The sequence below is a fragment of the Tamandua tetradactyla genome, chromosome 3 (assembly GCF_023851605.1).
Source record: "Tamandua tetradactyla isolate mTamTet1 chromosome 3, mTamTet1.pri, whole genome shotgun sequence".
NCBI lineage: Eukaryota > Metazoa > Chordata > Mammalia > Pilosa > Myrmecophagidae > Tamandua > Tamandua tetradactyla.
Window position 1 is genome coordinate 97044828 of NC_135329.1, and position 23654 is coordinate 97068481.

General features: G+C 44.5%; 1 protein-coding gene and 1 pseudogene across 1 annotated transcript in view; both read left to right on the top strand.

Annotated features, from left to right (window-relative positions):
• Positions 1-23654, top strand: part of LOC143675721 (protein kinase C zeta type-like) — a 62016-nt gene that overhangs the window by 21958 nt on the left and 16404 nt on the right. Inside the window, exons 3-4 of the mRNA XM_077151766.1 lie at positions 21687-21822; positions 22062-22149. Of these exons, the coding sequence (XP_077007881.1) occupies positions 21687-21822; positions 22062-22149 (224 nt within the window). The remainder of the gene's footprint in view (positions 1-21686; positions 21823-22061; positions 22150-23654) is intronic.
• LOC143676248 (tumor necrosis factor receptor type 1-associated DEATH domain protein pseudogene) lies at positions 7848-8853 on the top strand (annotated as a pseudogene).

A 23654-nucleotide genomic window follows, 5' to 3' on the forward strand; every position in this document is an offset into this window, starting at 1 on the left:
TGGCGATGGCTGAAACTGCAGCAAGAAGCTCCTTCATGATCAAGGTCTTTTCTTGGATCCTGATTATTCACAGTCATTGACCATCATTCACCATGTCTGATATCCATCTCTCACAGCAGTGAAGACCCTGTGATTCCTCTCTCAGGCAAGGGAAAACATTGTGGACAAAGAGTGGCCACAAGAGAGGGGACTTGTGTTGTTTTCTTCTGCTCCTCTTGGCCATTAAAAGTTAGGTACACTCAAGGAATCATTGAGCGGAATCAGAGGTGGGAGGAACTCCTCTAACTGGTTTCCTTAAAAGAGAAAGTGATAGGCCTGGTGAGATTGGTCTCTCTCCAGATATTCAGGGGATTTGTGAGATAGTTGTTAAATGCTAGGGCAACTGAAGTTGGCCATAGTGTTGGTACCTTCACCAGGGAAATCAGCCAGTGCTATAAGTTCAGGGGTTTTTGGTTGTTGCTGTTGATGGAGCTTCATTACTACCACACTATGCCATAGACCTTGAGGTCAATGATCCTTCTCCCCAAAAAGACCAGAAAATGAGATTTCTTGCCCTGTGTTATGAGACTGAATCCCACCATCTATTCATATAATAAAAATAATGAATTGATGAAAAAATCATAAACATGTTACTACAAAGAATTTCCAAATAGAGCTACTAGGAGTGTGAGATTGTAAAGTAAGAGAGGAAGGGTAATAAAACTTAATGAAAAAGTAAAAGTTATCTCAGATAAGGTACCCTTTGAGATATAAGGGAAGGGAAAATAGACATGTGTAAACTATCACACATGCAAGGATGAATTCCTGAGAAAGACAAAAGGAAAAGGAAATAAGTAGAACCTTTTTTTTTTTTTTTTTTTTTGCATGGGCAGGCACTGGGAATCAAACTCAGGTCTCCAGCATGGCAGGGAAGTACTCTGCCTGCTGAACCACCATGGCCTGCCCTAAGTAGAACTTTTTGAAATGAGTAGAGAGTATTAGAAAGTTATGTAAAACAGAATAAGAAGTAAGCTTTGCTTGATCAGTTTTCCCAGTGTGTTCTGCATGATTAATTAGCATATTATTGTAATATGTAATAAAATCACCAATAGACCAGTGTGCCAGAACCCATCACTAATTATGTGATAGAGCAATGTTATTTTAATAATATTATAAACTTTAAAATTGCAGGTAGCATATTGAATGGCATGACTTTTCTTTAATTACCTGTGTAGGGGTCTTGTGTGTGTGTGTGTGTGTGTGTGTGTGTGTGTGTAGAAAGAGATCAAATATCAAACCCTGGAAATGATTATAGAAGGGATAATTATAAAATTGGAATTGATTTCATTATCAGATTATATATTAAGAAAATCCTGAAACATCTACAACATGGTTTCTGAAACTAATAAAGAAGTTCAGAAATTTGGTGATGTATAAGAGAACAACTTAAAATTCAGTAATGTTTCTATACATCAGCAATGATCAATCAGAAGAAGAAATCAGAGAAAAAGCCATTTAGATTAGCAACTAATAGAATCAAATATCTAAGAATAAATCTATACAAGGACGTAAAGGACTTGTACACAGGAAACTACAAAGCATTGTTTCCAAGGCCACAAATTTGGGTAGAATAGTCTTCAGTAAAATTTGCTCAGAAACTGGATGCACTTATTCTTAAAAATGAAGATAGATGCTTAATGCTATTACTGAATGCTCTATAGGTAATGTCACAAGGGTAGAGAAAAAGCCACACAGAGGACAGAGAGACGATGACAAAAGAACTGTGAAGCCAGGAGAGCCTGCTGTGTGATAGAAATACAGAGGAATCACTGGAAACCAGTAGTCAAAAACCACAGTCTACTTAAGGAGATACTAGCTTGATAATATCTTGATTTTGGAATTCTTTTAGCCTCAAAACTGTAAACCAATAAATTTCCATTGCTTAACCATTGCATGGTATTTGCTTTGATAGCCAAGAAACTAAATCAACATCATTGACCATTAGGGAATTCAAATAAAAAAACAGTGAGATACTATTTCACACCCTCTGGAGTGGCTACTATTAAAAATGAAAAATAATTGGTTTGGAGAGGATATGCAGAAATAGGAACAAATATCCATTGTTTGTAGGAATATAAAATGGTGAAGAAATTGTGGAATACATTATGACAGTTCCTCAGAAAGTTAAATGCATAAATACTATATGACCCAGAAGTTTTAATTCTAGTTATATACCCCAAAGTATTAAAGGCAAGTGCTCAAACAGTTATGCACACCAATGGTCGTAGCAATATTTTTCCAATTGCCAAAAGATGGAAGCAACCCAATTGTCCAAAAACCAATAAATGGAAAATCAAAATGTGATATATACATACAATGGATATTATTCAGCCGTTAAAAGGAATGAGGTTCTGATAAATGCGACAACATAACGAATACATTATGTGGAGTGAAATAATTCAGACACAAAAGGACAAATATTATATGAACTCATTGATACAAAATAATTAGAATAATCGGATATTTAGAGTTAGAAGTTAGAATACAGGCCACAGGACCTTTATTGGGGGAATAAATATTTAAATTGTACAGTTTGTGTTTGCGATGGAAAAAATTTGGTAATGGATGGTGGTAATGGTAGCACAACATTTTGAACATTAACTGTATGTAAATGTACGTTTGAATGTGGTGAAAATAGGAAATTTGGGGTTGTAGATATGTTACGAAAATGAAAAATGCAAAAAAATCATATGACTGTACAACACAGAGAACTCTAAAGTTAACTTCAGACTACAGATAATAGTACAATTTCAAAATTGATCCAATTCAATTCTTTTCCATCGTTTTTGCCGTTTGCTCTTTTGTGTGTTTGAAATCAGTTGTCCTGTCCTCTAGTTCACTTATTTTTTCATCTAACTCTTCAAATCTGCTGTTGTGTGTCTCTAGTATATTTTTGCTCTGGTATACAGCAACTTTAGTCTCTGTGATAGCTATTTCTATTTATTTTTTCAAATTCTTCTTTTTGCTTTTCTAGTGTCTTCCTGATCTCCTTTATGACATTAGCCATTCCACTGATTTTATTTAGTTGAGTTGTATGAACATCTTTGATTAGTTGTTCCAAGGTCTATGTGTCCTCTGGTGTTTTAATTTTGTCATTAGGCTGGGCTATATCTGTCTGTATCTTCATATGCTTAATGATCTTCTGTTACCTTTGAGCCATGTAAATATCTTGATAGGTTTACTTTGGAAGTTGATTTCCTTCAAAGTCTAAAGCTTTGTATTTGCAGAATGGATGTGGAGCAGGGTGTGCGGTGTGTGGGGCACAACAGTGCAATAATGGGTTGCAGTACAGCAAGAGTCAGGGATGCTGTGCTAGTGCCTGTGACCATGGGGTGTGTGGTGCAGAGTTGTGGAGATGTAGTGTGGAGGCAGTGGGGTAGGGTGCAGGCCAGGCAGGACCTGGAGTGCAGGAGCAGGGTGCAGCATGGGGGACACTGAGGTAGTATATGGTGGGAGGTGGATGGGGTCTGTGCAAATGCACAGGGGCTGGTGCACAAGTTGTGTGTGTGTGTATGTGTGTGTGTGTGTGTGTGCAGTGTGGGGGTTGTGAGTATCAGAGTGTGTGCAGGGCAGAGAAGTCAGGACATAAGGATGGTAGGGTGTGGGTATATCCTGGTGCAGGGGGAGGTGCCCAGAGTGGTCATGATGCACATGTGTATGTGTAAGGGCAAGGCACAGGTCATGGGAGTTGTGGGATGTGAATCACCGTCCTGTGATTTTGGGTGGGTGGACCCTGGCACGGTGCACAGGTGCAGGGGTTTTAGGGCAGGGGTGCACACATGTGCAGAGTGGGTGCTATGTAGTATAGATACTCACATGAGTACCTGCCAGGTGTGAGAGGAGGGTGTTTGTGCCAGGGAATGAGGCAAGTATGTGCACCTGTGTGGAGCAGTGACTTGGGGATGCAGGGGTTAAGTCACCAGAGCACAAATGTTTGCGAGCTAGGTAGGCAGGATGTGACTATGCACATGTGCGGGTCTGCAGGGTGGGCTCCCTGGTGTGTGCATGTGCAGAGCTCAGTTGTGTGACTGTAGGTGCTAGAGGCATGAAGGTTAGTGACCATAACCAGGGTGAGCAGGCTATCCTCTGTAAGGGGCAGGGAAGTTGTGGTGGGGGTCCAGAGGCTGGGCGCAGGTGCATGGGTCTTGGAAGGGGCAGGGCTAGACTGTGAGCTTGTGCAAGAGAGGTGGGTTGAGCTGGGGCAGGTGTGCCCATGTGTGCTTGTCAGGGGTGTGGGGCTGGGATGTATGGGGGGCTTTGGGTTGGGGATGCTTGGAGTGTGGCATGAGTGCGAGTGATGGGATTCAGATAAATGGGGTGTGGTGGGAGTTGCAGGGTGGGGCAGCATGCATGAGGGTAAAGCATTCAAGAAATGAGGCTTGGTTTACTTCCTTGTCCCTGTCTTCCTGTCTGTGTATAGCTGAGGGCTCCAAGTTTCCCTTTTGAAAGGAGCACATTAGCCTATTTGCACTAGCTGAATGATCTCTGGTTCTCTGCATCTCAAATCTTGAGCTTTTCAACCTCCATCTGTGGTGTGGAAAACCCTCCCGTGTCACTTACACCCTGGAATCACCATCCCACTCACTTTCCCATCACTTCTCTAGCTGTTCCTTGGAGGAGGGGTGGACTCAATCTATCCTATTTTGCCTTCTTCCCAGAACTCCTCCCCAATTATATTTTTACTTTGCTGAGCGATCCTAAGGAAACACTATCTATGCCAAATACTACACAGTTCCTTAACAGGACACAGTGAATGCCAAAAGCAAACATTTACACTCAATGGGAAAAGACTGAAAGCTTTCACACTTAGATCAGGAACAAGATACAGATGTCCACTGTCATCATTGTTATTCAGCATTGTGCTGGAAGTTCAAGCTAGAGCAATGAGCTATGAAAAAGAAATAACTGGCATCCACATTGGAAAGGAAAAAGAACATGATACTATATAGAGAAAATAAAGCTACAAAAATTAGAAAAGCTATAGCAAACCTACTAGAGCTAATAAATGAAAACAGCACAGTGGCATGGGTACAAGATCATCATGTAAAAATCAGTAGTGTTTCTATACACTAGTACTGAGCAGTCTGAGGAGGAAATCAAGAAAAAAGTCCAAAAAGCAACACAAAGAATAAAATATCCAGAAATAAATTTAACCCTGCCACAAAAGATCTATACACAGAAAACTGCAAGAAATGGCAAAATAAATCAAAGAATACCTAAATAAATGGAAGGACATATCATGCTCATGGATTAGAAGACTAAATATAATTAAGATGTCCATTCTACCCTAATTGACTTACAGATTTAATGCAATATCAACTAAAATTCCAACAACTTACTTTGCAGAAATAGAAACGCCAATACCACATTTATTTAGAAGGGCAGAGTGCCTCAAAGAGCTAAAAATATATTGTGAAAGAGGAATTAATTGAGAGGTCTTACATTACCTGACTTTAAAGCATATAACAATTCTACAGTAGTTACACAGCATGGCACTGTCATAATGATAGATATTCAGACCAATGGAATCAAACTGAATATTCAGAAATGTTATCTATGAACAATTGATCTTTAATAAGGCAGTTAAGCCAACTCAACTGGGACAGAGCAGTCTTTTAGAAAATGATGCGGGGAAAACTGGATATGCATATCCAGAAAAAGTGAGAGATATCCTTATTTTATACCTTATAAAAAATTAACAGAAAATGGATTACAGAAGTAAACATTAGAGCTAAGAACATAAAACTTTGAAAAGAAAATGTAAGAAAATATTTTAGAGATCTTGAGATAGGATTTGGTCTCCTAGACCTTACACCCAAAGCAGGAGCAATGAAAGAAAAAAACAGATAAATGGGTTCGCCTCAAAATTGAACTCTTTTGTGCATCAAAGTACTTTGTCAGAAAAGTTAAAAAGGCAGCCTGCACAATGGGAGGCAATATCTGGAAACCACATCTCAGATAATGATTTAATATCCAGAATATATAAAAAAATCATAAAACTCAATAACAAAAAGACAAAGGACTCAATTTAAAAAATGAGTAAAGGACATGGACATCTTCCTGAAGAGAAAATACAAATGCCTTAAAAACACATGAAAAGATGCTCAACTTCACTGCTATTTGTGAAATTCAAATCAAAACCATGAGATATCATCTCATACCTGTGAGAATGGCCATTAAAAAAACCCAGAAAATTACAAGTCCTAGAGAGAATGTGAAGAAAGAGGCACACTTATTCACCGTTGACTGGTATAGAGAATGGAATGGTGCAACCACTCTGTAAGGCAGCTTGTGGTTCCTCAGGAGGCTAAGTGTATAACTGTCATATGACTCAGCAATCCCTTTACTAGGTTCATAGTCAAAGGAACTGAAGGCAGGACATGAACAAACATTTGCAGAGCAGTGTTTATATTGGCATTATTCATGATTAGCAAGAAATGGTAACAGCCCAAATGTCCAGTAATGGACACATGGATGAACAAATGGTGGTATATACATACGATGGAATGTTATGCAGTATTAAGACAAAATAAAGTCAGGTAGCATGCAACAATGTGGAATAACCTTGAGGACTGCATTGAGTGAAGTTAGTGAGAAATGAAAGGACAAATACTGTACTGTCTCAATAATATGAACTAACATTAATGAGTAAACTTTGAGAGTTAAAGTTGAGAACTGGATTTCAGGGTATAGAAAGAGGGTAGAGATTGGGCAATTGATGGGGAAGGAATAAGGAATGTTCAACAGTATTAACTGTGTAGATCCAGGAGTGGATAACAGGATACTATCTGATGGTAGTACAATATTGTAAGTACACCAAACAAAGCTGAAAGTGAGTGTGGTTGACAGTGGAAGGCTAGGGCCATGTATGACACCAGAAGGAAAGATGGGAGATAAAGACTGGGACTAGAGCTAATAAATGAAAACAGCACAGTGGCATGGGTACAAGATCATCATGTAAAAATCAGTAATGTTTCTATACTAAGTTATACTTAGTGAAACTGAATAACAGCATGGCCAATGATGGTGTTTAAATGTACAAATATAAGAATACTGTTACACAAAGGAGAACAAATAAATATCAACACTACATGGTGTTGAAATGAGATGATATATAGAAAAACACAGACAATGTAAACTACAGTCTATAGTTAGCAGTAGCTTTGTAATATGCTTCCAGTAAATGTAACAAAGGCAATATACCAAAGCCATATATCAATAAAATGGGGATATAAGGGAGGGGATATTGGATTCCTGTTGGTGGTGTTGGTCTTTCTCCTTTTTATTTCATCTTATATTTTCATAGTTTTTATTTTTGTTCTTCATTTTTATTTTTCTTCCTCTTCCTCGTTCTTTGTGGAAGAAGTGGAAACGTCCTCATATAGATTTTTTCTATATTGTGATTGTATAACCAAGTGATTATACTGCAAACCATTGATTGTTTATTAGGATGGATTATATGGTATATGAATAAAGCTGTGTTTTAAATAAACAGAAAGCTAGAGGTATGGGAGAAAATATGGAGAGAAGGATGTACCGTTCCCTATTCACTGTTGGTAGAGCATCCCATCTGGAGAGCAGCCTTGTTGTTCAACAGGATTGATATTTGATTTAGCCACTCCATTCTTAGGTATATACATGGAAGAACTGACATTAGGGACATGAATGGACATTTGCACACTGGTATTTATGGTAAAAGTAGTCACAATTTGCAATGGATGGAGGTGGACTAATGGTATATCACCTTTTTTAAAAATATTTTTGCGCCGCCCCTGCGCCTCCGCGCGCACACACGGAAGTGGCGCGGACAGAGCGGAACCGGGCCTGCGTGGGAACCCAGGCCCGGTGGAGGCGGCCAGGAGCCGAGATGGCAGCTGAGCCAAATGGGCCTGAGGAGTGGGTGGGCAGTGCATACCTGTTTGTGGAGTCCTCACTGGACAAAGTGGTCCTGCCAGAAGCCTATGCACACCCCCAGCAGAAGGTGGCCGTGTACAGGGCCCTGCGGATGGCATTGGCAGAGAGCGGCGGGAGCCCGGACGTGCTACAGATGCTCAAAATCCACCCTAGCGACCCTCAGCTGATTGTGCAGTTGCGTTTCTGCGGGCGCCAGCCCTGTGGCCGCTTCTTTCGCGCATACCGCAAGGGAGCGCTGCGCGCCGAGCTGCAGAGGTGCTTGGCGGCAGTGCTCGCCTGCAACTCACTGCCTTTGCAACTGGAGCTGCGTGCGGGCGCCGAGCGGCTGGATGCTCTGCTGCCGGAAGAGGAACGCTGCCTGAACTGCATTTTCACCCAGAAGCCGAATCGGCTCCGTGATGAGGAACTTACTGAGCTGGAGAATGCTCTCCGTGGCCTCTCGTGAGGCCCGGGAGGCCAGAGTGGCGATGTGGAGGTCCCTCCGGCACCCTCTCAGTCCCCAGTCCTCTCGCCGTCCACAGCCTCCTACCGGTCAGAGAAGCCGCCACCGTCACCTGGCCAGACTTTTCTGTTCCAGGGTCACCCCGTAGTGAACCGGCCGCTGAGCCTGCAGGACCAGCAGACTTTTGCGCGTTCAGTGGGCCTCCAATGGCGCAAGGTGGGGCGCTCGCTGCAGCGTGGTTGCCGGGCGCTGCGGGACCCAGCGCTCAACTTGCTGGCTTATGAGTATGAGCGCGAGGGGCTGTACGAGCAGGCCTTCCAGCTGCTGCAGCGCTTCGTCCAGGCCGAGGGCCGCCGCGCCACGCTGCAGCGCCTGGTGGAGGCGCTGGAGGAGAACAGCTCACCAGTCTGGCAGAGGACCTGCTGGGCCTGGCCGATCCCGATGGCGGTCTGGCCTAGGCCAGGTACTGATGCCAGGAAAGGTGCAGTCTGCCAGGCTGGGCTTGGAGCACCTCAGTGCCTCTAGGGTCCCTTCTGCTACTGCTGCTGACTCCCTGTCCATCCGTGGGACTCAGACCACACTTCCAAACCCATTTGGACTGTTGGCTGCAGCTGCTAGAGCAGAGATGACTGCCTTCTGGAACAAGGACCCACTGAGCCAGCTGGGAGGGCACCATTAGGGTTCCCATGGGTGTGGGTGACCCGCTGCCTCATCGTCCCCCACTTAAACAATTACTTCTGACCTGCCCATCAGTCACTGAACAATGAATCACTGACCACCTGTGTGTACTAGGCATCATCTGGTGCTACAAATATTGTGGTGAGCAAGATAAACGAACCCTGTCCCCCCAGCTTAAGCCACAGTAATAAAATGTAACTTTTCTTTTATTTAAAAAAATATATTTTTATTATAAGCAATAATCAAACATACAAGCATTCTTGGCATACAGACATTCTTGACATGGTTACAATAAATGGTTCACAATATCATCATATAGCTGCATATTCATCACCATGATAATTTTTTTGGACATTTGCATCTCTCCAGCAAAAGAAAGAAAAAAGAAAAAGCTTCATACATGCAATACCTCTTATCCTTCCCTCTCATTGACCACTAGCATTTCAATCCACTCAATTTATTTTAACCATTGTTCCCCTATTATTTGTTTATTTCTTATCTGTACGTTTTACTCATCTATCCATACTGTAGATAAAAGGGGCATCAAATACAAGGTTATCACAATTACACAGTCACATTGCAAAAGCTATATTATATACGATCATCCTCAAGAAACATGGCTAATGGAACACAGCTCTACAGTTTCAGGTACTTCCCTCTAGCCACTATAATACACCATAAATTTAAAAGGGGATATCTATATAATCATAAGAATAACCTCTGGGATAACCTCTTGATTCTGTTTGAATCTCTCAGCCACTGATACTTTGTCTCATTTCTCTCTTTCCCCTTTTGGTTGAAAAGGTTTTCTCAATCCCTTGATGCCAAATCCCAGCTCATCCTAGGATTTCTGTCCCATGTTGCCAGGGAGGCTTAAACCCCTGGGAGTTATGGCCCATGTTAGAGGGGGGAGGGCAGTGAGTTCCTTTGCCATGTAGGCTGGGAGTGAGAGAGGCCACATCTGAGCAACAAAAGAGGTTCTCTGGGGGAGACTCTCAGGCCTAATTTTAAGTAGGCTTAGCCTATTCTTTGCAAGGATAAGTTTCATAGGGGCAAATATCAAGATTGAGGGCTTGGCCTATTGATTTGATTGTCCCCACTGCTTGCAAGAATTTCAGGAATTCTCCAAATGAGGAAGTTGAATTTTTCCCCCTTTCTCCCCATTTCCCCAAGGGGACTTTGCAAATACTTCTTTGTTCACTGCTCAAATCACTCTGGGATATATTGGGGCATCACACTAACCTGGACAAATCAACAAAATTATGCCTTATTCAAGGTTTCATGTACTTATGATGTTCAATTAAACTGTCCATATAGGTTATACTAGGAAATGCACTAGTCAAAATATAAATTTTGCATCAAATAAACACTTCTTGCTTTAGTCTCACACAGAAGTTGAAGTTTTAAAATATGAATGGCCATCTCTTTTCAACACCCCGCAATATTGACATTGCTTTGTTCCTCCTCATGCAAAAAACATTTTTTAATTCGTATATTTAGTCTCTATCATTGCACACTCTAGGCATTCCTAAATTATACCATCTCAGTCTTTAACATCTATTCCTTCTGGTTTCAAATGTGTCCCCAGCCTTCCTCCCTCTATCATTCTCACAAACAGCTTCATTCAGTGTACTTATATTATGGTGCTACAGTCAGGTAGTATTGTGCTATCCATTTCTGAACTTTTTACAATCAGTCCTTTTGAACAATCTGCATCCCTTTAACATCAATTACCCGATCTCTACCCTATTTTTATGTCCTAATAACCTGTGTTGTTAATTGAAATTCTCCAAGTTCACTCATTAGTGTTAATTCATATGAGTGAGAATATACAGTATTTGTCCTTTTGTTTCTGGCTAATTTCATTCAGCATAATGTCCTCAAGGTCCATCCACATTGTTACATGCTTTATGTCTTTATTCTTATGTCTTAATTTCACTGTATGTATATTCCACAGCTTGTTTAGCCACTCATGTGTTGATGGACATTTGGGCTATTTCCCTCTCTTGGCAACTGTAAATAATGCTGCTATAAACTTTGATTAACAAATGTCCATTAGTGTCCTTGCTCTCATGTCCTCTGAGTAGATGGCTAGCAATGGTATTGCTGGATTATATGGCAATTCTATACCTAGCTTCCTGAGGAACCGCCAAACAGTAGTTGTACCATCTTACATTCCCATCAACGGGGGATAAATGTGCCTCTTTCTCCACATCCTGCCCAGCACTTGTCATTTTCTGTTTTGTTTTTTTTTATAGTGGCCATTCTAGTGGGTGTCAGATGATATCTCATTGTGTTTTTTGTTTGTTTGTTTTTTTAACATGGGCAGGCACCGGGAATCGAACCTGGGTCCTCTGGCGTGGCAGGCAAGCATTCTTGCCTGCTGAGCCACCGTGGCCCACCCTCTCATTGTGGTTTTGATTTGCATTTCCCTAATAGCCAGTGAAGTTGCGCATCTTTTCATGTGCCATTTAGCCATGTGTATTTCTTCTTCTGAGAAGCGTCTGTTCATGTCTATGGCCCATTTTGTAATTGGGTTGTTTGTATTTTTGTTGTTGAGTTGAACAATCTCATTATGTATTCTGGATAGTAGACCCTTATCTGATATGTGGCTTTCAAATATTGTCTCCCATTGCATAGGCTGCCTTTCTATTTTCTTTTTAAAATTTATTTATTAATTAAAAAATTAAGAAACCAAATAAAACATCAACGTATATAATCAGTAATTCACAATATCATCACTTAGTTGCATATTCATTATTTCTTAGAACATTTGCATTAATTCAGAAAAAGAAATAAAAAGACAATAGAAAAAGAAATTAAACAAATACAGGAAAGAAAAAGAAAAAAAGATTATACCTACCATACCCCTTACCCCTTGCTTTCATTGATCACTAGCATTTCAAACTAAATTTATTTTAGCATTTGTTCCCCCTATTATTTATTTTTATTCCATGTGTTCTACTCCTTTGTTGACAAGGTAGATAAAAGGAGCATCAGACACAGGGTTTTCACAATTACATAGTAACATTGTAACAGCTATATCATTATTCCATCATCCTCAAGAAACATGGCTACTGGAACACAGCTCTACGTTTTCAGGCAGTTCCCACCAGCCTCTCCATTACATCTCGACTAACAAGGTGATATCTATTTAATGCATAAAAATAACCTCCAGCATAACCTCTCGACTCTGTTTGGAATCTCTCGGCCATTGACACTTTGTCTCATTTCCCTCTTCCCCCTTTTGGTCCAGAAGGTTTTCTCAATCCCTTGATGCTAAATCTGAGCTCATTCTAGGGTTTTTCTCAATCCCTTGATGCTGAGTCACAGCTCATTCCAGGATCTCTGTCCCATGTTGCCAAGAAGGTCCACACCCCTGGGAGTCATGTCCCACATAGAGAGGGGGAGGGTGGTGAGACTGCTTGTACTGTTGGCTGGAGAGAGAGGCCACATCTGAGCAACGAAAGAGGCTCTCTTGGGGGTGACTCTTAGGTCTAAATTTTAAGTAGGCTTGACCTATCCTTTGTGGGGCTAAGTTTCATATGAACAACCCCCAAGACTGGGGGCTCAGCCTATAGCTTTGGTTGTCCACACTGCTTGTGCGAATATCAGAAATTCAACTTGGGGAAGTTGTATTTCTCCCTGTTCTTACCATTCCCCAAAGGGAGCTTTGCAGATACTTTTCCACTCACTGATCGAATCACTCTGGGATTCCCCCGGGGCATCACTCTGGACAAACCAATGAAATCTCATGTCCTACCTGAGATTCCAAGTACTTATGGTGTTCAATCAAACTATCTACATGAGTTGTATTTGGAAATGCACTAGTCAAAATATAAATTTCGTAACAAATAAACATTTTTTGCTTTAGTCTCACATATAAGGTGACATTTTAAAATATTAATTACCATCTATTTTCAGCACCCTGCAATAATGACATTCCTTTGTTCTTTCCCATGCAAAAACATTTTTAAAATTTGTATGCTGTACATTTAGTCCCTATTATTTACACTCTAGGCATTCCTAGAATATACCATCTCACTCTTTAACATCTATCTTTCTTTCTGATTTCATTTATGTCCCCAGCCCTCCTCCTTCTATCATTCTCACATGCAGCTTCATTCAGTGTTTTAACATAACTGTATTACAGTTAGGTAGTATTGTGCTGTCCATTTCTGAGTTTTTGTATCCAGTCTTGTTGCACAGTCTGTATCCCTTCAGCTCCAATTACCCAGTATCTTACCCTATTTCTATCTCCTGATGGTCTCTGTTACCACAAAATATTCCAAGTTTATTCATTAATGTCAGTTCATATCAGTGAGACCATACAGTATGTGTCCTTTAGTTTTTGGCTAGACTCACTCAGCATAATGTTCTCAAGGTCTATCCATGTTGTTACATACTTCATAAGTTTGTTCTGTCTTAAAGCTGCATGATATTCCATCGTATGTATACACCACAGTTTGTTTAGCCACTCTTCTGTTGATGGGCATTTTGGCTGTTTCCATCTCATTGCAATTGTAAATAATGCTCCTATAAACATTGGTGTGCAAATGTCCGTTTGTGTCTTTGCCCTTATGTCCTCTGAGTAGATACCTAGCAGTGGTATTGCTGGGTCATAATGGCAATTCTATATTCGGGTTTTTGAGGAACCGCCAAACTGCCTTCCACAGCAGTTGCACCATTTGACATTCCCACCAACAGTGAATAAATGTGCCTCTTTCTCCACATCCTCTCCAGCACTTGTCATTTTCTGTTTTGTTCATAAAGGCCATTCTGATGGGTGTGAGATGATATCTCATTGTGGTTTTGATTTGCATTTCTCTAATGGCCAGGGACGTTGATCATCTCTTCATGTGCCTTTTGGCCATTTGTATTTCCTCTTCTGAGAAGTGTCAGTTCAAGTCTTTTTTCAATTTTGTAATTGGATTGGCTGTCCTTTTGTTGTTGAGTTGAACAATCTCTTTATAAATTCTGGATACTAGACCTTTATCTGATATGGCATTTCCAAATATTGTCTCCCATTGTGTAGGCTGTCTTTTTACTTTCTTATGAAGTTTTTTGATGCACAAAAGTGTTTAATTTTAAGGAGTTCCCATTTCTTTCTTTCTTTCTTCAGTGCTCTTGCTTTGGGTGTAACGTCTATAAAACCGCCTGCAATTAGAAGATTTATGAGATATTTCCCTACATTTTCCTGTAACTGTTTTATGGTCTTAGACCTAATGTTTAGATCTTTGATCCATTTGGAGTTAACTTCTGTATAGGGTGTGAGATATGGGTCCTCTTTGATTCTTTTGCATATGGATATCCAGTTCTCTAGGCACCATTTATTGAAGAGACTGTTCTGTTCCGGGTGAGTTGGCTTGACTGCCTTATCAAAGATCAAATGTCCATAGATGAGAGGGTCTATATCTGAGCACTCTATTCGATTCCTTTGGTCAATATATCTATCTTTATGCCAGTACCATGCTGTTTTGACCACTGTGGCTTCATAATATGCCTTAAAGCCAGGCAGCGTGAGACTTCCAGCTTCATTTTTTCTCCTCAAGGTACTTTTAGCAATTAGGGGCACCCTGCCCTTCCAGATAAATTTGCTTATTGGTTTTTCTATTTCTGAAAAGTAAGTTGTTGGGATTTTGATTGGTATTGCATTGAATCTGTAAATCAATGTTGGTAGAATTGACATCTTAGCTATGTTTAGTCTTCCAATCCATGAACACGGTATGCCCTTCCATCTATTTAGGTCTTCTGTGATTTCTTTTAACAATTTCTTGTAGTTTTCTTTGTATAGGTCTTTGTCTCTTTAGTTAAATTTATTCCTAGGTATTTTATTCTTTTAGTTGCAATTGTAAATGGAATTCATTTCTTGATTTCCCCCTCAGCTTTTTCATTGCTAGTGTATAGAAACACTACAGATTTTTGAATGTTGATCTTGTAACCTGCTACTTTGCTGTACTCATTTATTAGCTCTAGTAGTTTTGTTGTGGAATTTTCCGGGTTTTCGACATATAATATCATATCATCTGCAAACAGTGATAGTTTTACTTCTTCCTTTCCAATTTTGATGCCTTGTATTTCTTTTTCATGTTTAATTGCTCTGGCTAGAACTTCCAACACAATATTGAATAACAGTGGTGATAGTGGACATCCTTGTCTTGTTTTTGATCTTAGGGGGAAAGTTTTCAGCTCTTTCCCATTGAGGATGATATTAGCTGTGGGTTTTTCATATATTCCCTCTATCATTTTAAGGAAGTTCCCTTGTATTCCTGTCCTTTGAAGTGTTTTCAACAGGAAGGGATGTTGAATCTTGTCAAATGCCTTCTCTCCATCAATTGAGATGATCATGTGATTTTTCTGGTTTGATTTGTTGATATGGTGTATTACATTAATTGATTTTCTTATGTTCAGCCATCCTTGCATACCTGGGATGAATCCTACTTGGTCGTGATGTATAATTCTTTTAATGTGTTGCTGGATTCAATTTGCTAGAATTTTGTTGAGGATTTTTCCATCTATATTCATTAGAGAGATTGGTCTGTAGTTTTCTTTTTTTTGTAATATCTTTGTCTGGTTTGGGTATGAGGGCGATGTTGGCTTCATAGAATGAATTAGGTAGCTTTCCCTCCTCTTTAACTTTTTTGAAGAGTTTGAGCAGGATTGGTACAAATTCTTTCTGGAATGTTTGGCAGAATTCACATGTGAAGCCGTCTGGCCCTGGACTTTTCTTTATGGGAAGCTTTTTAATGAGTGATTCGATTTCTTTACTTGTGATTGGTTTGTTGAGGTCATCTATTTCTTCTCGAGTCAAAGTTGGTTGTTCCTGCCTTTCTAGAAAGTTGTCCATTTCATCTACATTGTTGTATTTATTAGCAGAAAGTTGTTCGTAGTATCCTGTTATTACCTCCTTTATTTCTGTGGGGTCAGTGGTTATGTCTCCTCTTCCATTTCTGATCTTATTTATTTGCATCCTCTCTCCTCTTTTTGTCAATCTTGCTAAAGGCCCATTAATCTTATTGATTTTCTCATAGAACCAACTTCTGGATTTATTGATTTTCTCAATTTTTTTCATGTTCTCAATTTTATTTATTTTTATTCTAATCTTTGTTATTTCTTTCCTTTTGCTTGCTTTGGGTTAGTTTGGTTTTCTTTCTCCAGTTCTTCCAAGTGGACAGTTAATTCCTGCATTTTTGCCTTTTCTTCTTTTCTGATATAGGCATTTAGGGCAATAAATTTCCCTCTTAGCACTGCCTTTGCTGCATCCCATAAGTTTTGATATGTTGTGTTTTCATTTTCATTCACCTCGAGGTATTTACTAATTTCTCTTGCAATTTCTTCTTTGACCCACTTGTTGTTTAAGAGTGTGTTGTTGAGCCTCCACGTATTTGTGAATTCTCTGACACTCCGCCTATTATTGATTTCCAACTTCATTCCTTTATGATCCGAGAAAGTGTTGTGTATGATTTCAATCTTTTTAAATTTGTTAAGACTTGCTTTGTGACCCAGCATATGGTCTATCTTTGAGAATGATCCATGAGCACTTGAGAAAAAGGTGTATCCTGCTGTTGTGGGATGTAATGTCCTATAAATGTCTGTTAAGTCTAGCTCATTTATAGTAATATTCAGATTCTCTATTTCTTTATTGATCCTCTGTCTAGATGTTCTGTCCATTGATGAGAGTGGTGAATTGAAGTCTCCAACTATTATGGTATATGTGTCTATTTCCCTTTTCAGTGTTTGCAGTGTATTCCTCACGTATTTTGGGGCATTCTGGTTCGGTGCGTAAATATTTGTGATTGTTATGTCTTCTTGTTTAATTGTTCCTTTTATTAGTATATAGTGTCCTTCTTTGTCTCTTTTAACTGTTTTACATTTGAAGCCTAATTTGTTGGATATTAGTATAGCCACTCCTGCTCTTTTCTGGTTGTTATTTGCATGAAATATCTTTTCCCAACCTTTCACTTTCAACCTATGTTTATCTTTGGGTCTAAGATGTGTTTCCTGTAGACAGCATATAGAAGGATCCTGTTTTTTAATCCATTCTGCCATTCTATGTCTTTTGATTGGGGAATTCAGTCCATTAACATTTAGTGTTATTATTGTTTGGATAATATTTTCCTCTACCATTTTGCCTTTTGTATTATATATATCATATCTGACTTTCCTTCTTTCTACACTGTTCTCCATACCTCTCTCTTCTGTCTTTTTGTATCTGACTCTAGTGCTCCCTTTAGTATTTCTTGCAGAGCTGGTCTCTTGGTCACAAATTCTCTCAGTGACTTTTTGTCTGAAAATGTTTTAATTTCTCCCTCATTTTTGAAGGACAATTTTGCTGGATATAAGAGTCTTGGTTGGCAGTTTTTCTCTTTTAGTAATTTAAATATATCATCCCACTGTCTTCTAGCTTCCATGGTTTCTGCTGAGAAATCTACACATAGTCTTATTGGGTTTCCCTTGTATGTGATGGATTGTTTTTCTCTTGCTGCTTTCAAGATCGTCTCTTTCTCTTTGACCTCTGACATTCTAACTAGTAAGTGTCTTGGAGAACGCCTATTTGGGTCTAATCTCTTTGGGGTGCGCTGCACTTCTTGGATCTGTAATTTTAGATCTTTCATAAGAGTTGGGAAGTTTTCAGTGATAATTTCTTCCATTAGTTTTTCTCCTCCTTTTCCCTTCTCTTCTCCTTCTGGGACACCCACAACACGTATATTTGTGCGGTTCATATTGTCCTTGAGTTCCCTGATACCCTGTTCAAATTTTTCCATTCTTTTCCCGATAGTTTCTGTTTCTTTTTGGAATTCAGATGTCCCATCCTCCAAATCACTAATTCTATCTTCTGTCTCTTTAAATCTATCATTGTAGGTATCCATTGTTTTTTCCATCTTTTCGACTTTATCCTTCACTTCCATAAGTTCTGTGATTTGTTTTTTCAGATATTCTATTTCTTCTTTTTGTTCAGCCCATGTCTTCTTCATGTCCTCCCTCAATTTATCGATTTCGTTTTTGAAGAGGTTTTCCATTTCTGTTCGTATATTCAGCATTAGTTGTCTAAGCTCCTGTATCTCATTTGAACTATTGGTTTGTTCCTTTGACTGGGCCATATTTTCAATTTTTTGAGCGTGATCCATTATCTTCTGCTGGCGTCTGGGCATTTAGTCAGCTTCCCCTGGGTACTGGACCCAACAGTTTGGAAGATTTTTCTGTGAAATCTCTGGGATCTGTTTTTCTTATCCTGCCCAGTAGGTGGCACTCGTAGCACCCGTTTGTCTGCGGGTGCCACCAGTAAAAGGTGCTGTGGGTCCTTTAACTTTGGAAAACTCTCACCATGGGGGAGGTTTGCCAGCCGAAGCGGCTTGGAAGAGTGCCAGCCAGCCCAGGGTCCGAATGTGGGGAGGGTCGCTGGCCGCCGCAGCCCGGGAGAGCACCCGTCCGAATTTCCTAGTCGGCCCGGGGCGCCAAGCGTTGCGAGAGGGCACCAGCCGCCGCGGCCTGCCCAGGAGAGTGCACCGTTCCTGGGGAGTCACGTGTTTAGAAGGGCCCCCCCCGTCACTGTTCTCCGTGGCCTGGTGATTTCCGATCCAATTCTCTCAGTTGGTCCAGGGGGCCGCGCGTGGTGTGGGCACCAGCCGCCGCGGCTTGAGAGGACCGCCTGTCCAATTCTCCCAGCCGGCCCGGGAAGGGGGAAGGGAGGAACTCCGGCCGCTTGCCGCCCCACCCGGTGAAGCCCGCGCCCCTCGGCGATCTCACCAGAGCGGGTTCTCTCAGCCAGTCAGCCATTCCAGGATGGGGTACGCTGTCTTTTTGATCTCTGTCGTGGCTCTGGGAGCTGTTCTGTATCGTTTCTACTCCCCTAGTAGCTGTTCTGGAGGAGGAACTAAGATCTGCGCGTCTTACTAAGCCGCCATCTTCTCCGGAAGTCAATAACCTTTTTCATTGTTTGACTTTTGGGGGGGATTAAGTCTGTCTTCCCCTATCATGGAAACTTCATGGGCCCCTCTCAGGGCCGCTGGGAGGGAGCTGAGTGCAGGTGCCTGCTGGGGGCAGCTCTTCCCATCCCTGATCTTTCTCCTTGGAGCCACACGCGCTTTCTGCACAGGGCCGGAGAGCCGGTGTCCCTGGTCTGCTGTGATCACCCAGCTCTGCCCGTGAGGCAGGGAAGCTGCTGCAGCCCACAGAAATGTGGAGGGTTCCAATAAAACTTTAGTCACAAAGCCCGGCTGTGGCAGGGCCAGGTTCCCATGTCTTTGTGTGCAGGGGCACTCAACTGGGCCCGAGGACAGGGCTGCCCACCTTCCAAGGGACGGAAGTGGCTGACTCCCCACTGGCAATTTCAGCCTTTTGTTTCAGCCCTGCAGTTGTTCATTCGGCGTTATTTCTAATTCAAATACATAATCAAAGACTTCATAGATAATTTGTCACGAGCAAACCTGGCAGGAGAACGGGCATGTCATTTATAAAGCCTTTTATCAGGGATATCAAACCCCAGAATGTCAGGAAATCTCACAAGGACCAGGAAAATTAACAGGTTTGCTTTATCCTTCCCTAATTTACTCTCACCTCCCTGCAAGAGGCACTAATGAGCCGCAGATATTCCAGAGGCAAACAAACAGCGCTGGGCAACAGGCTTTTGACCCAAAAATCTGCAAGTGCCGTCAGCAGGGAGTTTCTGGGAAAATGGCTGTGAAGATAATTTCTGAAAACTGAACCTCATTAAAATGCAGGGCAAGTTGTACTAGTGTACGAAATCCCGCGGTGCCGCATTTTGTGACATGAAGGGTCCTGGGCCGCTGTTAGAGGGCGCCCCCAGCCCGAAATCTTTCAATCATGATCATGGCCCTGAGACCCCAACACCACCACCTGCTCTGACCTCTCCCCTGACCCCAGTGGCCCCCCTACTTGGGGGACCAGCCGGCACCTCATATTCAGGGTGGCCAGGTCGGAACTCCTGACCTTCCTCCTCTGGACCACTGCCTGCGTTGTCCCGACACCAGAAGTGGCCTCAGGACCCCTCGCTCGGGCTCTGGCACAGGGTGCCACCATCTCCTCTCGCCCACCTCACACCCAGTCCACTTCAGAGCATGGCCTCTTCTTGCTGCCTCCGCCTGACGGTCCCCACCCGCTGGTCCACTCCTCAGACTGGAGGCCAGTGGCGGTTCCTCAGATGGTTACTCACCTCTTCCCTCACCCACCCACCGTCCCACCTTGCCCATGCACCTTCCCACCTGCCCCACCTTACCCGTGTACCCACCCACTACCCCCCTTTATCCGTGTACCCACCCACCTGCCCCCCTCTGCCCGTGTACCTGCCCACCTGCCCTACCTTGCCCGTGCACTTGCCCACCACCCCACCTTAACTGTGCACCTGCCCACCTGCTTTCCTGGCTTTTCCTCCCTCTCTGCTGGGGGTGGCCCTGGCTCCTGGCTCGCCCCCTCCCATGCTCCATGCGAGCCTCTGCTCTGACACCTCTTGGGGGGACCTTCCCTGGCCACTTCTAAAACAGCGCTCGTGCTCTGGGGCCGTGGAAACAGAGCCCGAAGGCTGGGCGGCCCCAGGCAGGAAGAACGCCTCATCTTGGTGCTGGAGGCCGGTGTGTGATGGGGTCGGCCGCACACTCTGAAGGCTCCAGGGAGCAAGGGGCTCCGCCCCGCCCCGTGGTCCCCGACAGTCTTTGCACTCAGTCCTGTGGCTGTCTTCCCGCCTGTGTCTGTCTGTCTGTGCCTGGTCTCCCCTTCTTGCAAAGACACTTGTCAGGTGGGGCTGGGCCCTCCCTGCCCCAGTGGCCTCGTCTTCACTGAACGCGTCCTCAAGATCCTCCTTCAAATCAGCTCAGTCGCGGGTGTGGCTCAGGGTGAGCGTGTTCTAGGGGCCCAGTGCACTCCATAGCAAGTCCCTGCCCCCTGCTGAGCCGCAGCCCCCCCCCGCCCCCTCCCTCCGAGGACATGCCTGCCCTGGTGCCCGCCATGCTGCCTGGCAGCTGAGAGCAGGTGGCTCTGGTGGTGGGTGACTGGGTGGACCAGAGTCACTGCCTCGTTTCTCTCCCATGTCTGGTTTTCCTCGGTCAGGTCAGGATGGCGCTGGTCCCTCCGGGCAGGGCCTGGCTTCCTCCCGAGAAGGACGCATGGGCTTGGGACCAGGCCTTGGGGGCTGCTTGGCATTAGAAGGTGCTGACCTTTTCTTTCCTCAGAGACGCGGGCACGTTTGCCCCTCCCCTTGCTCCAGCAGTCCCCTACCCCCGATGCCATCTGAGCACCACTCAGGCCCCTCCCTCTCCCAGTTTCCCGTAGTCGCTTCTCCCTCGCTTGCGGATGCAGTGCGTGCCGTGCTGGGGGCCACCTTAGAGCCTCGGGGCAGCGCATGGTCAGGAGGACAGCCCTCGCCAGCACCCCACACGCCCCTTTCGAACCTCCCGGGGCTCCTTGGGGAAAGGGCGGGCAGCTGTGCCCGTGTCCAGATGTGGGCATGGAGGCCTGGGCATGCCACGTTGGCGGGGCCTCGTGTAGGCCCGCGTCCCTCCCCCCACGCTGAGGACACATGCCCCACTTGCTGATGGCGCGTTACCTACCCCGCTGATGGCACGTCACTCCCCCCCCTCTGCTGATGGTGTCCCCCCAGGTTCTACACCGCCGAGATCTGTGTGGCCCTGAACTTCCTGCACGAGCGCGGCATCATCTACTGTGACCTGAAGCTGGACAATGTCCTGCTGGATGCCAATGGCCACATCAAGCTGACCGACTACGGCATGTGCAAGGTGAGGCCGCCTTGCTTGCTGGGCCCCAGCTCCGACCCCACAACCTCACGGCCCCTGGACTTGGTCCCTATGAACTCACGACCCCCAGGCTCAGCCCCTGCGACCCCCGGCTGGCCCCCCTGTGACCCCCCTGACGCTGTCATTTATATGTCCAAAGCCCAGTTCCGAGGGCTGGCCCCTGCCGGCTCCTGTGGCCTGGGCAGGACGTTTGCCCCGGTGACTGGGCTTTGTCCCCACAGGAAGGCCTGGGCCCTGGAGACACGACGAGCACTTTCTGTGGGACCCTGAACTACATCGCCCCAGAGATCCTGCGAGGGGAGGAGTACAGTGAGGCCATGTGGGCGGGCAGCAGGCCAGGGGCAGCTGGACCATGGCCGTCATGGCCACCGGTGGACGGGAACATGTCCGGCCCCGGGAGCTTTTCCTCCTCCTCCAGGCAGCGCAGGGGAGGTGGCGTGGGCAGGGCGAGGAAGGGGGCTGAGGGCTGAGGGGCGGGGAGGGGGCCGAGCAAGGGGGCAGGGGCTGAGTGGTGGGGGTGGTGGGCTGGGCAAGGGGCGCTGGGCCGACAACCGACCCCCAGGGTTGGAGACCAGGGAGTCATGTCCCAATAGAGCCTCCAGGGACAGCCCTGTCCTGGGACACTTTCTACCTGAACACCAAAAGCCCACTCAGCTCCACACACACCTAAACCTGTACATACCCTTATACACTCACATGTTCACTCATACACATGCACAAAACACGTGTAAATATACTTACTCGTACACATATAGTCAACTCACACCTTATACACACATACAAACACATACTCATGCAACTACTGTACACACATGCTCATGCACACTTGTACACATTCGTACACTCACACACCAACATATCCTTCCATGCACACAATGTTCTTTGGCCCTGACCCAGGTGCACACCTGCACTGACTCCCCTCCCCCTTGCTCCCCAGGAGTCCTGTGCCCCCTCACAGCACTGCAGGGATCACTGGGCAACCCGCTAGTCCGGACAGGCCCCAGGCCCGGGAAGGAGGACAAGCCCCATGAAGCAAGACAAACCACCGGAGCCCCTGCAGCCAGCAGTGCTGCCCACCCGGGACTGGGAGCAGGTCCTGAGCAGGGACAGGAAGGGCACATCCCAGCCCACTGCTCCTCGGCGGGAGGGTGGCCCACTTGCTGGAGCACAGCCCAACGCCTGCCTCCAGGTTCCAGACAGAAATGTGACGGCCGTGAGGGCTTTAGGGCCAAATCCTGACCACACTGGGGACGCTCCTGCACATGTTCTGTGCTGTTACGGGGGCTGGGCCTGCGGGGCACTCACCTGCCTGGAGAGCTGTACACCTGGACAGCTCCTGTGACCAGTGACCTCGTAGCTAGGGAAGGGAGAATGGCAGGTCGGTGGACCCAAATAGGCTAGTCCGCATCCAGGAAAGGAGCCCCGTACGGCGGGGACCATGACAGCCTGCAGGCAGCGGGGGGGCCATCGACCGCCATGCCCAGGTAGACCTGCAGCAGGTGCTCTGCTCCCCACAGGCCGACGCGCCTGACAGGTCTGAACGTGAAACGCCACCAGGAAAGGCAGAGAAGGGTAGGGGAGGTAATGTCAGTGAGAGGAAGGGACTCTGTAGAGCTAGAAGAGGAGGTTGTCTGAGGTCTCCGCTGGCCTCAGTGGCTTCATGTCTGGCGACTACAAGCAAAAGGAACGGGCCCAGCATGGCCTGGAAAACCTGCGCAGATTCAGAAGCCAGTGCATGGCTTCAAGGTGAGAGGTTTTGCAGCAAGGTAGGAAAAGGCCAAGCACCCTGGGAAAGTGGATACAGAGTGGCCAGG